Source organism: Pezoporus wallicus, unplaced genomic scaffold (assembly GCF_028554395.1).
Source record: "Pezoporus wallicus isolate ANWC-B61680 ecotype Strahan unplaced genomic scaffold, APGP_CSIRO_Pwel_v1 contig_6978, whole genome shotgun sequence".
In the NCBI taxonomy this organism is placed as follows: Eukaryota; Metazoa; Chordata; class Aves; order Psittaciformes; family Psittacidae; genus Pezoporus; species Pezoporus wallicus.
In genome coordinates this window covers 61,857-76,877 of record NW_026637190.1, presented here as the reverse complement: position 1 = coordinate 76,877, position 15,021 = coordinate 61,857, and the positions used below count along the sequence as shown (strand labels likewise).

Here is a 15,021-nt window from a genome sequence, read left to right as displayed (position 1 = left end):
CAGAGCTATGGAAGCTGCTGGGAGCAGCATCCTCCACCCAACTGGAAACACTGACTTGAGTTTGGGGTTTGCTGTCTCGAGCAAGGAGCTGGTCCCAAAGAGCATGCCTTTGCTCCATGTCAAGGTCTTTGCTCCACCTGAAGCATGGTGGTGCACAGCATGAGGCATGGGGTGACCAGAGACAGATTCACACTCCTGGACACACGACAAGGGTCCTCCTTGCTCCAACCCCACTGAAAAGAGCTCCTCCTGGTCAGATTTGCAACTGAATCCCCAAATCTCCAGCTGAAATCCATCATTTTTGTCTAAGTTTCTGGAGACTCCAGTTTGCCACAAAGCAGAACAAAACTCTATCGAGGCTGCAGAGGGAATCTCCCCACAACGGGAACTCCCCAACCTCAAGTGTCTGCAAATATTGCTTGGGAAGGTCCCAGAGCAGCAGCAAAGCATCAAACCTCACCCAGGCACCTGCAGAGGACTCATGGTCCTCCACTGCCCCACACTAGCACTCTCCATCCACTGTGCCCTTACTGAGGTGCCAACAGTGGTCCCCAAGTCCTGCAAAGGATGAGACCACCCCACACAGGACACCTACAAATTCAGATTAACACAGTCCTGGTTCTCAGTGTCCCACAGCTGTCACTGGAAGACTGCACAAATGACATTATAACAGAGCACGGGCTCAGGGAGACCTGATGGCTCCCTACAAGTGCCTGAGAGGAGGATGGAGCCAGGAGGGGCTGGGCTCTGCTCCCAAGGAACAAGGGATGGGACAAGAGGAAACAGCCTCAAGCTGCACCAGGGCAGGTTTAGATGGAGCTGAGGAACAATTCCTTCCCCAGAGGGTGCTCAGGCATTGGAACAGGCTGCCCAGGGCAGGGCTGCAGTCACCATCCCTGCAAGTGTTCACACACCGTGGAGACAAGGCCTCAGTGCCATGGGGCAGTGGTGGCCTTGGCACTGCTGGGGTAAGGTTGGACTGGATGAGCTTAAAGGGCTTTCCCAGCCTGGTTGGTTCTATGATTCTATGATTCCACGATTCCGTCTCCTCCCAGCTGGAGAGAGCCGGTGCCTCTACCAGACCAGGCTCAAGCCAGGAGTTAATAACCCCGAGCACACCAGAGCTGGGCCAGCCTGGGGCTGTGAGGTACCGGACACCGGGAGCAGCTGAGGGACAGGGCAGGACAGTTCCATGCTGTAACGGCTACGTCCAGAGCAGAACTGCTGATGTTTGACAGACACAAACCTCATGATTCGCATTAAGGAGATTAAAAAGGACGTGGAGCTGTTGGTGCGAAGCCAGAGGAGGCCATGGAGATGCTGCGAGGGCTGGAGCAGCTCTGCTCTGGAGCCAGGCTGAGAGAGCTGGGCTGGGTCAGCCTGGAGAAGAGAAGGCTCCTGAAGGGGAGACCTGAGAGCAGCTCCAGTGCCTGAAGGGGCTGCAGGAAACCTGGAGAGGGGCCTGGGACAAGGGATGTAGGGACAGGCCAAGGGGAATGGCTTTAACCTGCCAGAGGGGAGACTGAGATGAGCTCTTAGGCAGATGTATATAAACATGCTCAGTCCTTCACCTCCACAGCAACACTCAGTCTGTGAAGCCCCATGAAGTGCTACCATATTCCATAACTTCCCAAAGGATTCCCTGAGGAGCTGCACTGACACCGGGACACAGACGGGTCTCATCCTGCACCAGCAGCACCCCAAGATGCTCCCAGCTCCCGGCTCATCCAGGCCAGGCTCAGTGCTCGGGACGTGCCCATCCACAACCTCACAGCCTAGACGTGTTTCCACAGCACAAACCACCCTGGGGAGCTGGATGGGAGGGGATGGCAGTGAGAACCGCAGCTGGTGCAGCCTCGGGGCAGGAATGCTGCCCATACCCCCTGGGGAGGGACCCGGCTCCCATTGGGAGCACTGGAGAGCCACGTGTCTGGATGCGGGGATGGAACTGGTTTATCCTGCTCCCATTTCATCCCACATCCCTCTCTCCGTGCCGCGGCAGGGCCAGGAGGAGGCTCCCACCATCAGCGCTGTCACAGCGCCGGGGTCCCTGCGGCACGGAGCGCACGGCACAGCTCACACACGCACGGCGGGCGCGTGGCGAGGGCTATAAGCGGCGCTGGGAGGAACCGGCTCTATTTTTACCCGCTGCCACATTCCAGCAGCTGCCCTGGGAGCCGGCACCGGCCCCGCTGCCCCCGGGCCTGTAATTACAGAGCAAGGGCACTAAAAACAGCACGAGGAGCCCCACGGCCCTGCCGCAGCCCCGCCACGCACGGGACATCAGGGAGCATGGAGAGAGGCGCAGACACCTCGGGTGGTGTGAGCACCCCAGCATGAGGGGGTGCTGCCAGGAGGATGGAGCCAGGAGGGGCTGGGCTCTGCTCCCAAGGAACAAGGGATGGGACAAGAGGAACCGGCCTCAAGCTGCACCAGGGCAGGTTTAGATGGAGCTGAGGAACAATTCCTGCCCCAGAGGGTGCTCAGGCATTGGAACAGGCTGCCCAGGGCAGGGCTGCAGGCACCGTCCCTGCAAGGGTTCACACAGCGTGGAGAGGAGGCCTCAGTGCCATGGGGCAGTGGTGGCCTTGGCAGTGCTGGGAATGGCTGGACTGGATGAGCTCAAAGCTCTCTTCCAGCCCAGTTGGTTCCACAATTCTAAGTGTGGAAACAGGAGGAAATATTTTCTCAAGTACATTACTAACCCTGCAGGGAAGCTCTGCTGTTACCACACTCACTCTGTTGGCCCAAAGTGTGCCCAAGTGCTGCTGATCAGCCATCGGTCATGGCACAAGCTGCCATAAGCAGGCAGAGCTCCACAGGGCGCTGGAAGGGTTCTTCCAGAGACCACCATGCTCAGCCCAACCATCAGCATTCCATCCACCCTGGAGCCACAGTGCAAAGCAGCCTTACAGGAATGATCACTCCATCAGCTTTAACGTCCAAACAGAAGGACCCAAGTAAGAAGACAACTCAGCCAAGATGATCCCTCCAGCAGCCATCACCCACTCAAGCCAGCCACAGCCTCTCAGCAGAATCCTCACTGGGCCTGGAGGGGAGCAGCACCTTACCCTGGGTTACTGGTGCGTGTTTAGGGCACTGGGGGGGTCATGGGCTGTGCTGGCTGTGGTTGGGAAGTCAGTGGATGCGGTGCCAGGCTCCAGCTGCAGCACCAGTGGAGGTCCCTCACAGGACTTAAACAGGGGAAGTCCAGGTTAGAGATAAGGCAGAAGCTCTTCCCTGTGAGGGTGCTGAGGCGCTGGCACAGGGTGCCCAGAGAAGCTGTGGCTGCCCCATCCCTGGCAGTGTTCAAGGCCAGGTTGGACACAGGGGCTCGGAGCAAGCTGCTCTAGTGGAAGGTGTCCCTGCCCATGGCAGGGGCTGGAACTGTATGAGCTTTAAGGCCCCTTTAACCCAAACCAGTCTGGATTGTGTGATTCTAAGAAGGTTGTTAACTCTCCTGGAGGGGGAGCAGATGGAGGGTTAAGGAGAAGCGAAGCAGCTCAGTTCCTGCAAGAACCTCTCCATATGAGCCATACAGCCAGCCCAGAGCAGGAAGCGGCTGATGCTGAACAGAACTGAGAACACCCCCGTTACAGACTGCTCTGGGATGGAGAACCAACACCCACCCTCGGGCTTCAGCTTCTGCACCCCCAGTTCCTCACTGGACTGGGCTTTCTGCTGTGGCTGCAGCGCTCACAGAGCTCATGTCCCACAGACCCACAGCAGCCCGAGCCCTAGAGCTGACACAGGGGCACCGGAAAAGGAGCCAGCTCCTGCCTGGTGGTTAGGATCAACCAGGTTGGAAAATACCTTCAAGCTCTTCAAGTCCAGCTATTCCTCAGCACTTAAAAAGCAACCTGCTCTAGTGGAAGGTGTCCCCGGCCGTGGCAGGGGGCTAGAGCTGGACGAGCTTTAAGGTCCCTTCCAACCCAACCCATTCCATGACTCTATGATTCACACACACGTGTATCCATGTTCCAGGATGGAACATGGATAGGAGCTGGCTGAAGGCACCGGCTGGGATGTGAGTGTACTCCAGCTCTGGAGGATGCCCAGGGGTGTCATGAGCAGACAGCACGCAGAGATGCTCCTCCTGGAGCACCCACTGCTCCTCCAGACCCTCTCCTTGCCCTGGTCACTGCAATGCAGTGCAGTGGTTGTGGCTATGTAAGGAAAAAAAGGAGATGTGCTGCCCATCAAACCCAGCTTCCTGTGGGGCACCTCCAGCCCTCAACAACGCACTTTGTCTTCAGAATGACAAGAGCCAACAGCACCAGGAGCAGAACTTCAGCCAGCAGAGCACCGAGATGGGCAAGGAGCAGCGTGTGAGCTCAGCAGGGATCAACAGCGGGTGCAGGAGAAGGTAAGGCAGCAGGTACAGGCTCCTGCTCTTGTGGCCTCCCCAGGTACCCTCCCACTTCCTGACACTTCATCACCTCACCCAGGATTGGCAAGGTCCATAAATCTCTAACCCAAAGGAACCAGGAGCTGGTTTGCAGGGACATTGCAGTGAGGTGGTGGCACTGCTGCTCAAAAGCTGTTGTCTGATAGCACAAGGGAAGAAGCTGCTCTGATTGACACAAGTTCCTGGGGAGATTTCAGCTGGACTCAAGAGGAAAATCATTCCCAATGAGAACCACCAGCCATTGCAATAATGTCCCCAGGGAAGTGCTGACTCTCCAACATTGGACACTGTTAAGACTGGGCTGGACAGAGCACTGGGACATCTCCTCTAGGTCATGCTGTGCCTGCAAAGATTGGAGCAGATGATCTTTGAGGTCCCTCCCAACTTGGGATTCATGATTCTGTGATGGACATTCAAATTCTGCAAATAAAGGATCCCCTCTGGCAGGTTAAAACCGTTCCCTTGGTCCTGCCTCTACAGGAGCTTGTCCAAAGCCCCTTTCGAGCTTTCCTGCCTGTCCCTTTCTTGTGAACACGACGACTCCGTGGTGGCACCAGGCCAGGGAGGATAACCATGGGCTGTCATCAGGCTCAGGCTGCAATGAGACAGCTCTGCCAGGGCTGCTCTCCAGAGGCTCAGCGGCTGCAGGTCTGGTGCTGGGTGCAGTCATGGGATGAGTGTTCCATGGAAGCTCAGGGCTTTGGTCTCTGAATCATCAGCTGTGGGATGCAGCAAGACACATGCAGAAAGCCAGGGCTGTTCAGTCTCTGAGCAGCCAAGAGGATGAATCTCTGCACGCCACACGAGGAGGAACGATGCTGCCTGGCTCCAACCAGGATCACCAGTTACAACAGTCACCAGAACACGAGCTGTTTCCTTCCATGGCTTATGGGTACATTAAGTGTTTGTGAGTCCACATCCAGGGGAAGGTGAGAAGGTCCCTTCAACACAACCCAATCTGGGGTTCCACGATTCCAGTGAGGCGGCAGCACCTCAACAGGCCTTTCCAACATCACCACAGATTTTCTCATCCACATTAAGACCTAACACTTCACTAGAGGTAATATTTGAGCTCTTTGCCTCACTGGTAACCCTCAGGAGTCACTCCTGCAGGTAACTACTGCACGGACCAGCACAGGCCTCATTCTTCTCAGTAGGAAGCTGACCTGGAGCAGGCTCTCCCCGGAACACTACACTCACCACACCTAGTCTGACCTCTTTCCCAAACAGGTCTGCTAAGGTCACATCCATACTACCTGCAGCTTGGCTCTCCTCATTTCCTATCAGCACCTTCCCAAAGGAACCCCAGTCGTACCAGTCCAAATCCAAAGTGCCACCCAAGGTGCTGCTTCTCCACCAGCACCACTCACCCCGTGTGTCTCGGCTGGTGCCCCTGTCTAAACCCACCCCACGACACATTCCTGGGGTCCCCCCACTGCCACCACAGCCAGCAGCATCCTCCAGCCTCAGCTGGGCAGTGCTGAACAGAGCAGACATGTCTGGAGGTGAGTGCCAGACACGGTCCCACTCTGTGCTCACCAGGCAGGGATGTCCCAGCCGACGCTCCCACCGCAGAGACATGGCACAACATGGGGAGGAGGAGCAGAGGAGGATGTCATCTGCTGGGGTTCAGCTCCAACAGTGCCCCTTGGAGAGACCCATTTCCAGTTCTCTAGCCTGAGACCGCCCCAACCCACGTGCAGGACCTTGCCCTTGGCGTGTTGAACAACATGAAGTTCACACAGTCCCACCTCTCCAGCCTGGCCAGGTCCCTCTAGATCCCATCCCTTCCCACCACTGTGTCACGCCACAACACAGCTCCATGTCATCACAAATGTGCTGAGGGTGCTTGATCCCAGTGTCCGTGTCACCAACAAAGATGAGGAACAGGATCGGTCTCAACACCAACCCCTGAGGGACACCACTGGTCTCACTTGGGCATTGAACCATTGACCACAACTCTCTTGAGTGCAACCATCCAACCAATTCCTTATCCACCAAGTAGTCCATCTATCAAATCCATGCCTCTCCACCTTAGAGACAAGGATATTGTGTAGGACAGTCCCGAACACCTTCCACAAGGCCAGGCAGATGACATCAGTTGCTCTTCCCTTGTCCACCAACATGATGGCCCCGCCACAGCGGCCACCAAATTGACCAGGTATTTGCTCCTGGTGAAGCTGTGCTGGTGTCACCACTCACCCCCCGCTGTCCCTGTGCTTCAGCAGCTATCTATGCAATCAGCAGGTTGGGAGGCCCTGGCCTGGGGAGGAAGATGCTGTGCAGAGCCGCAAGCAGTGGGACCAGGTTTCTGCCGCGCTTCCTCCGGCTGCCCACAACACAGGAACAGAGCCAGTGAGCTCAGACACACAGACAGACCTGGGGGTTTCCTCCTCACAGAGCTTCCTGCTGCATCCTCCGCATCAACCCCTTCAGAAACAGAGAATGAACATGCAGGGACCTGAAAGGCAGCTACAGGGCAGCAGCTGCCCAAGAGGTTGGGTTGTTCCTGCAAACCCACCTCGGCACTTGAGAGCCACAGCAGAACACCCACTGTAACCAGGGTGACACAAAGGCCTTTGCTCTGGGAGAGGAGAGGTTGGACAGGGCTTGGACCAACCTGCTCTAGCGTAAGGTGTCCCTGCTCATGGCAGCGGACTGGAACTGGAGGAGCTTTAAGGGCCCTTCCAACACAAACCCAGTCCATTCTAGATGGCCTGCATCGCCTGCCCCTTCTCACCACTAACTGTTGCCACCACCACCAAACCCTCCGTGCCTCCTGCTACCAGCTGCTAAACTGGAAGAGGGAGAAACAGGACTGCAACACAGCAGAGACACATTCCCAGGAGCAGGAGGATCCTGCCCCAAGGTGCCTGCAGGCTCTGCTTTGACATTACCAGAGCATTTAGTGGTCAAGAAGAGCTGTAGCCACATAGAGGAAAACCAAGCACCCAGTGCCGGAGGGCTCCACACCACAACCATGGTGAGAGGTGGAGGAGAAGCTCTCAGGGTAAGGAACCAAAGGGGTTTGAGGGTTAACTCCTCCTGCCTGGAGCACAGGGAACTCCAGGGCATGCTCCTACCTGGGGTTCCGTTTGTGTTTCTGGATCCCTAAAACCGCTGCTGCTTTTCCAGCCTGGCACATCCCAGCACTGGAAATGGGAAAAGGGAATGCGGTGCAGTCAAACTGCAGGATTCCATCGCCCATGGAAGGAAAAGAGGAAGAAATGTGACAGATCCCAACTGGCAGCAGAGTGTCAGTAAGAGCTGAGGAACACGGACAGCATCTCTGCAGACAGGAGTTGCCTCCTCCTGCTCCCCACGGCCCCACATTGTGATCAATGTGTCTCACACACACCAACAGCAGCTCCGGCTGAAGCCAGCCCAGGGTGGGGGACCCTGCTCATGATGGGGAGGAACCCATCACGCTCAACCAGAGCATTCAACCATTGGAGGCCGTTCATCCAGCATGGGTACTGCTGCAGTGACCACACAGACGTCAAACGCATCCGTGGTGCATTACCCAGCATGGGGCAGAGAGAACTATCCATTCGTCTGAAGCAACATCATAGAATCAGGGAACAGTTTGGGTTGAAGGGACCTTAAAACTCATCCAGCTCTAAGCCCTATCATGGGCAGGGACCCCTTCCACTAGAGCAGCTTGCTCCAAGCCCCTGTGTCCAACCTGCCCTTGAACACTGCCAGGGATGGGGCAGCCACAGCTTCTCTGGGCACCCTGTGCCAGCACCTCAACACCCTCACAGGGAAGAGCTTCTGCCTAAGAGCTCATCTCAGCCTCGCCTCTGGCAGGTTAAATCCATTCCCCTTGGCCTGTTCCTACAGGCCCTTGTCCAAAGCCCCGCTCCAGCTTTTCTGCAGCCCCTTTAGTCCCCCCTTCAGGAGCCTTCTCTTCTCCAGGCTGCCCCAGCCCAGCTCTCTCAGCCTGGCTCCAGAGCAGAGCTGCTCCAGCCCTTGCAGCATCTCCCTGGCCTCCTCTGGCCTCACTCCAGCAGCTCCACGTCCCTCTTGTTGTTGCCCCAGACACGGGGCTGCAGCTGCACTGGGAACTGCCCCAACCCATGCCCAGGACACCGCAGATTCACCACTTGCGGAGATGAGCCCATGGAAATATTTACACCAGGGTGCTCCTGGTGCCTTATTTAGAGCGTGTCAAAGCCTCAGCCCCCTCAGTGACCTTTGGGACGGGACCTGCCGGTGCACAACCACCACAGCGAGCACAGGAAGCAGCTGCAGGAGGAGACCCATGGGAGGAGATGTGGGGAGGGGAGAGCAGAGCAGACACCCCAGTGCTCCTGTGCACACCACAGCCTGTGCGCAGTGGCGGGTGCACAAGGAGGAGATGATCCCTGCTGTGTCCGCATAGCGCCAACTGTGGCTTTCAGGACTGGTTGCCCCATACAAAGACCACGGGACTGATGCCTGCTGATCCCCTCAAGGAAACTGCAGTGATGGGACCTGTCAACAAGGCACTGCAGAACCAACCCCACCTCCCCATCCATCCGGCAGGATCTAATCCTGTGTCCCTGGTCTGGCATCTGTCACCCTGCATCTGGATCTGCAGCACATGGAGCTGCTCCTGGGCAGGAGTTCAAAGAGAGTAAGACAAGTACTGAGTTGTCAGAGAAGCTGTGGCTGCCCCATCCCTGGCAGTGTTCAAGGCCAGGTTGGACACGGACTTGGAGCAAGCTGCTCTAGTGGAAGGGGTCCCTGCCCGTGGCAGGGCTTGGACCTGGATGAGCTTTAAGGTCCCTTTCAACCCAAACGATTCCATGGTTCTATGATGAACAGAGGATCTGGGACCAGAACTGCAGAACCAGCACCCCTGGGATGCTGTGGTGTGGGGTGACCCCCTTTGACAGAATCCACACTGACTGCTCTAACAGCCCCATGCTCCACACCACCAGGTAACTGCCACGTGCCGTGCTGCACATGGGACGCACAGGGATTCATTCCCTTTTTCTGAGCCCCCCCCCCCCAAGTACTTATCCAGCAAACAGAGCTCACAATCAGCAACCACTGGAGACACCTCAACGTGAGAGTTTGGGCTTATCTGCGGGATGTGAGCATCACAAGAACCAGTTTGAGTCAAAGCCATGAGTCACTTGGTCAGGCCACACATGACAGAGCGCTGGGTATTTTTACTACCAGTTGGAAACGCCTCCCACCAGCGCGAGCTGCACAGACACCCAGAGCAGCACAGCCGGGACTGCAGCGCGGCACAGGGCCTGCGCCCAGCAGTGGGGCAGAGCAGGATGAGACCGAAAGCTCTGCTCTGCCTGGGGTTAGCACAGCTCCTCACCCAGCACCGGCCCCAGCCATGGAGGTGCAGGAGCTGTGAGCACCTCGGGGAGCACAGGATGGATCCTGCTGGATCCGTGTTCCCAGGCGGAGCATGGGGACAGAACCTGCGTCACACACATCTCGGGATGAGACACCCGAGCACGGAGCTGGCTTCCTCCGAGCAGCAGCCTCCACCTCCACCCGAGCTCAGGAGCAGAACCCACGTGCCCAAAGCACAGTCCTGGCGCGGGAACAGCACTGTGCTCTGAAGGAGAGCTGAGGGCAGAGGATGCGGAGTGCCGCGGGATGCTCCAGGATGCACAACTGCAACGGGACACGGGAAATGCCACAGCCACCCTGCTGAGGTCCATGAGCAGCCAGAGCAGCCCAAACCCTCACAGCTCTCTCAGCATGGCTCCAGAGCAGAGCTGCTCCAGCCCTCGAAGCATCTCTGTGGCCTCTTCTGGACTCGTTCCAGCAGCTCCACGTCCCTCTTGTGCTGGGAGCAGCAGAATCGCACGTCTCCAAATCCCCACGTTTGAGTTCTCTGTGTTTGTAATTCCCCGCAGGAGGAGGCTGAGACTCATCCTGCTCCATAAACCCCTCCCAGATGAGCCCTCCATCCACACTGAACGTGTTTGGGGTTGAGCTGTTAGGGACTCTCAGGCCACAGGGGACACACACAGAAAAACCCTTGGCTGCGGAGGCAAAGAGCAGCCACAGGCCCCACCTTTGCAAAGCATCATTTGCATGCAGCAGGATGAGAGCCAAGAAATGGAACCCATTCATTTACACAGAATATGTGAGCAATCATCACACAACACAGCCAACCCTCACCTATGAAATACCCACTGCTGGGCACACTCAGCTCCACACATGTACCCAGGAGCAGCCCCTCTCATCAGACGCGTGGATGTAGGTGCAAGAGCTGATCCAGGCGCAGTGACACCAACCAGGACACAGGGACACCGCGGTCACATCCTGCAGCACCTTTACTTTCGGTTTTGGATTCACAAAACTGCACTAAGGAACATTAACACCTTCTGAGGGCACAGAGGAAGCTGGGCTAGTTCAGCCTGGAGAAGAGAAGGCTTCAGAGCAGCTCCCGGGCACAAAGGGGCTGCAGGAAAGATGGAGAGGGGCTTTGGACTAGGGCCTGTAGGGACAGGCCAAGGGGAATGGCTTTAACCTGCCAGAGGGGAGACTGAGATGAGCTCTTAGGCAGAAGCTCTTCCCTGTGAGGGTGCTGAGGCGCTGGCACAGGGTGCCCAGAGAAGCTGTGGCTGCCCCATCCCTGGCAGTGTTCAAGGCCAGGTTGGACACAGGGGCTTGGAGCAAGCTGCTCTAGTGGAAGGGGTCCCTGCCCGTGGCAGGGGTTGGAGCTGGAGGAACTTTAAGGTCCCTTCCAATGCAAACCATCCCATGATTCCCTCTCTGAAGACAACACAGAGCTACCTCAGATCCCACCCCCTTGCAGAGCTTCCCCACTCCCCATCCCCAGCTCCAATCCCATCCCTCTCGAGCCATTAACCCTACTGATACAGGAACTCCACAGCGCCTCACCACATGCAAACCCATCACTGCTGCTGCACACATCCAGCTGTGGGCAGAGCTGAGCCCCCTCCCCACTGCTGCAGAGGGTCCCATCCAGCCCTCATACAGCTGAACTCCCCAGTGTCAAGTGGGTCCCCCACAGCCCTGGTGTGTTTATAGCCAGCACAGCACAGTACAGCACAGCCTGTGCCCAAGCTACAGCTCTATGGGACCAACCCAACCTGTACAGCAGTTAGTCACTGCCAGAGGAGCAGCCTGTCCTTCCTGCAAATACCATCTGAGCTGCAGCAGGGAGGAGATGTGACAGCAGGAGCGCAGAGAGCAAGATATACATAGACTCACAGGGTGGTTTGGGTGGGAAGGAGCTTAAAGCTCATCCAGTTCCAACCCCTGCCACGGGCAGGGACCCCTTCCACTAGAGCAGCTTGCTCCAAGCCCCTGTGTCCAACCTGCCCTTGAACACTGCCAGGGATGGGGCAGCCACAGCTTCTCTGGGCACCCTGGGCCAGCGCCTCAGCACCCTCACAGGGAAGAGCTTCTGCCTAAGAGCTCAGCTCAGTCTCCCCTCGGGCAGGTTAAAGCCATTCCCCTTGGCCTGTCCCTGCAGGCCCTTGTCCCAAGCCCCTCTCCAGCTTTCCTGCAGCCCCTTCAGGCACTGGAGCTGCTCTCAGGTCTCTCCTTCAGGAGCCTTCTCTTGTCCAGGCTGACCCAGCCCAGCTCTCTCAGCCTGGCTCCAGAGCAGAGCTGCTCCAGCCCTCGCAGCATCTCCATGGCCTTCTCTGGCCTCGCTCCAACAGCTCCACGCCCCTCCTGTGTTGGGTAAACACAAGATGCAACCCAAAAAAATCCCCAAAACCAATAACCAGTATCAGTGTTCACATCCCAGCAGGCAGATCAGGGCGGGAGGTGTCAGAGCATCACTCTGACACACATCTTGATCCAAAGCACCCCTCACACAGCTCAGACACCTGCACATGGGGATGGGAAAGGGTCTGGCTTTAGCTGTCACTGCCCAGAATATGCACTAATGGTTCTCTGGAGGGGATGCCCCAATCTGGGGCTCCTCACCCCATGACAGTGTCCCCTCAGCAGCACAGGGACTCAGGCTCTGCAGCAGAGCTCCCCACGGTTCGCAGGACACCGCTCCCCACCTCAAGGCTTTCCTGCCTGTATTCTGCTGCCACCCATGGCAGAGATGCCCAGTTCCCTGCTGTACCGGCAGCATGAGCAAAGCACCCACCCAAGGTGTACCAGAGCAGATTCGACCATGGGCAGACACCTCTGGCTGCAAGTAACCCCCGAGGCTGTGCCCATGTCTCCATCCATGGCCATAGGAAGCCCCACAGATCCCACTGCAGCCCTGCTCAGCCAGAACAGCCTGGGGAAGGGCTCACACCCCCAGCCACAGCCCTGGTTCCGACAGGGCTCATTAGATGAGATCTATGAGCAAGCTGCTCTAGCAGAAGGAGTCCCTGCCCGTGGCAGGGGCTCAGGAGCTTTAAGGTCCGTTCCAACACAAACCATCCCGTGGTTCCATGATCCCCTCTCAGCCAGTGCCTGCGCTCAGCTCAGTTCAGACCCACACACACACTAGCTTTACTGGGACAGGGACCACCAGACACGTGCTGTGGTTTTCTACTCCCAGTGCCTGGATATGGGTTCCCAGCTGAGGCTGATGTCCTGCTAGGTCTGTGACCAGCACCAGCCCAGCCCCTGTTCTGTATGTGACAGGTGAGATCTGAAGTCAGAGAGTGAACACTCAGTCAGAAGAACACAATTCATTAAGGGTCAGCTCTTCCTTTCCTCATGTCCCACTCAATGAACCACATCACCTAGGAGCAACATTCTTCTGCCTCAAACCACTCCTAGACAGCATCAGGAGGATGTGGGCAGTGACTGATCCCTACTCAGCCCCAGGAGCCTCAGGACAAGGAACACGGGTGAAGTGTTTGCCTTGTGGAGACCAGCAAACCTCAGGCAGCCCATGTCCTGCAGCAATCCCAGGCTGGATCCGACTGAGGGCACTGGGAGCACGGCTGCTTCCCACCCCGTTGCTGTGGGATGCTGTGACACAGGGGAAAACACCTGCAACAGTAACACCATCACACCTACCACGGGACCAGAGAGCGCAGGGTACACCAAACCTCTGCGCTGGCTGCCTGTGCCTTGGCCTGCCTGCTATGGGCCCTCACAGGAGCTGCACTGTGCTTCCCAGAGCTCCTGTCCCCATGGGAGAGCCCCCAGAGCTGGGAATTGCACCCACACAACGGTGCAGCCGCTCTGGGTGGGAACTGAGCTCCCAGCCACAACTCCTGTCATCACCGACCCACGGGTGGGTGGGGAAGGATTCCCCATCCCTGGCTCCAGCGCAGGCTCAGAACCACCCAGGCACCAGCATCTGTGAATGAGCAGGTTGGGAACCGAGTCAAGCTCTGGGGCAGCAGCACAAGAGGGACGTGGAGCTGCTGGAGCGAGGCCAGAGGAGGCCACAGAGATGCTGCGAGGGCTGGAGCAGCTCTGCTCTGGAGCCAGGCTGAGAGAGCTGGGCTGGGGCAGCCTGGAGAAGAGAAGGCTCCTGAAGGGGAGACCTGAGAGCAGCTCCAGTGCCTAAAGGGGCTGCAGGAAATGTGGAGAGGGGTTTGGGACAAGGGCCTGTAGGGACAGGCCAAGGGGAATGGCTTTAACCTGCCCGAGGGGAGACTGAGCTGAGCTCTTAGGCAGAAGCTCTTCCCTGTGAGGGTGCTGAGGCGCTGGCACAGGGTGCCCAGAGAAGCTGTGGCTGCCCCATCCCTGGCAGTGTTCAAGGCCAGGTTGGACACAGGGGCTTGGAGCACCCTGCTCTAGTGGAAGGGGTCCCTGCCCGTGGCAGGGGTTGGAGCTGGAGGAGCTTTAAGGTCCCTTCCAAAACAAACCCCTCCGCGGTTCCAGCCTGGATGCTCTCGGTGGGAATCCACCGGAATACCCCTGCTCCAGGCGCACTCCCCCTCTCTCACGTCTCTCCCCCTCTCTCGGCGCCGCTGTGCCCCAACCCGCGGGGCCGGGGGGAACATCACGGACACAGCCCCAAAACCCAACCAAAACCGGTCCCGCACAACGAACCGCGGCTCCGCGGCAGGGCCGAGGCCTGCAGGACCCGTGTGGCGCTTCCCGGCGCAGGGGCGGGGGGAGCCCGGTGCCGCGGCCTGCGCCCTGCCCGGTGCCTGCGGAACCGCGCCCGGGAAAGGCCTTGGGGCAGCGGCCGCTGCGGGGCTCCATCGCCCTCGGTGCCGCCGCCGGTCCCGGCCGCGCTCCCCCCTCCGGAGTCCCCGCCACGTCGCTGGAGCGCGGCGCGCACCCCGGGCTGTTGTCGCGCCCCGGGGCCGAGCGGGCCCGTGCCCGGTGTGGGTGCCCGTGCTCCGTACCCCAGCCCCATCCCGGCCCCGGGCTCACCGCGCTTGCCGGGGTCGTATCCCACGAGGACGAAGTAGTCGGCCAGGCGGGCCATGGCGGGATCACCGCGGGGGTCACCGCGGGGTCACCCGGGGGGGGGGTCACCGGGGGTCACGGCCCCGCCGCCACCGCCCCGCGCCCCGCCCGCCCGTGCGCCCCGCCGACCGCCGCCATCTTGGCCCCCACCCGCTGGGAGCGCACGCACCGGGTCCCTGGGCAGTGGTGACCCCGTCCCGTTGGGTGCCGGGGCACGCGTGGGAGGCTGGGTCTCACGCACCCCACTGGTGGGGGGGGATGCTGTGGGGTTTGGGGGCCCCAGGAGGAAACGG

General features: G+C 58.7%; 1 protein-coding gene across 8 annotated transcripts in view; it reads right to left on the bottom strand.

Annotated features, from left to right (window-relative positions):
- Window positions 1-14,819, bottom strand: part of SBF1 (SET binding factor 1) — a 59,241-nt gene extending 44,422 nt beyond the window's left edge. For all 8 annotated transcript variants that reach the window (XM_057403757.1, XM_057403759.1, XM_057403760.1 and 5 more), the window contains exon 1: window positions 14,693-14,819. In XM_057403757.1, the coding sequence (XP_057259740.1) occupies window positions 14,693-14,747 (55 nt within the window). In that variant the 5' untranslated portion in view covers window positions 14,748-14,819. The remainder of the gene's footprint in view (window positions 1-14,692) is intronic.
- Window positions 14,820-15,021: the final 202 nt, after the last annotated feature.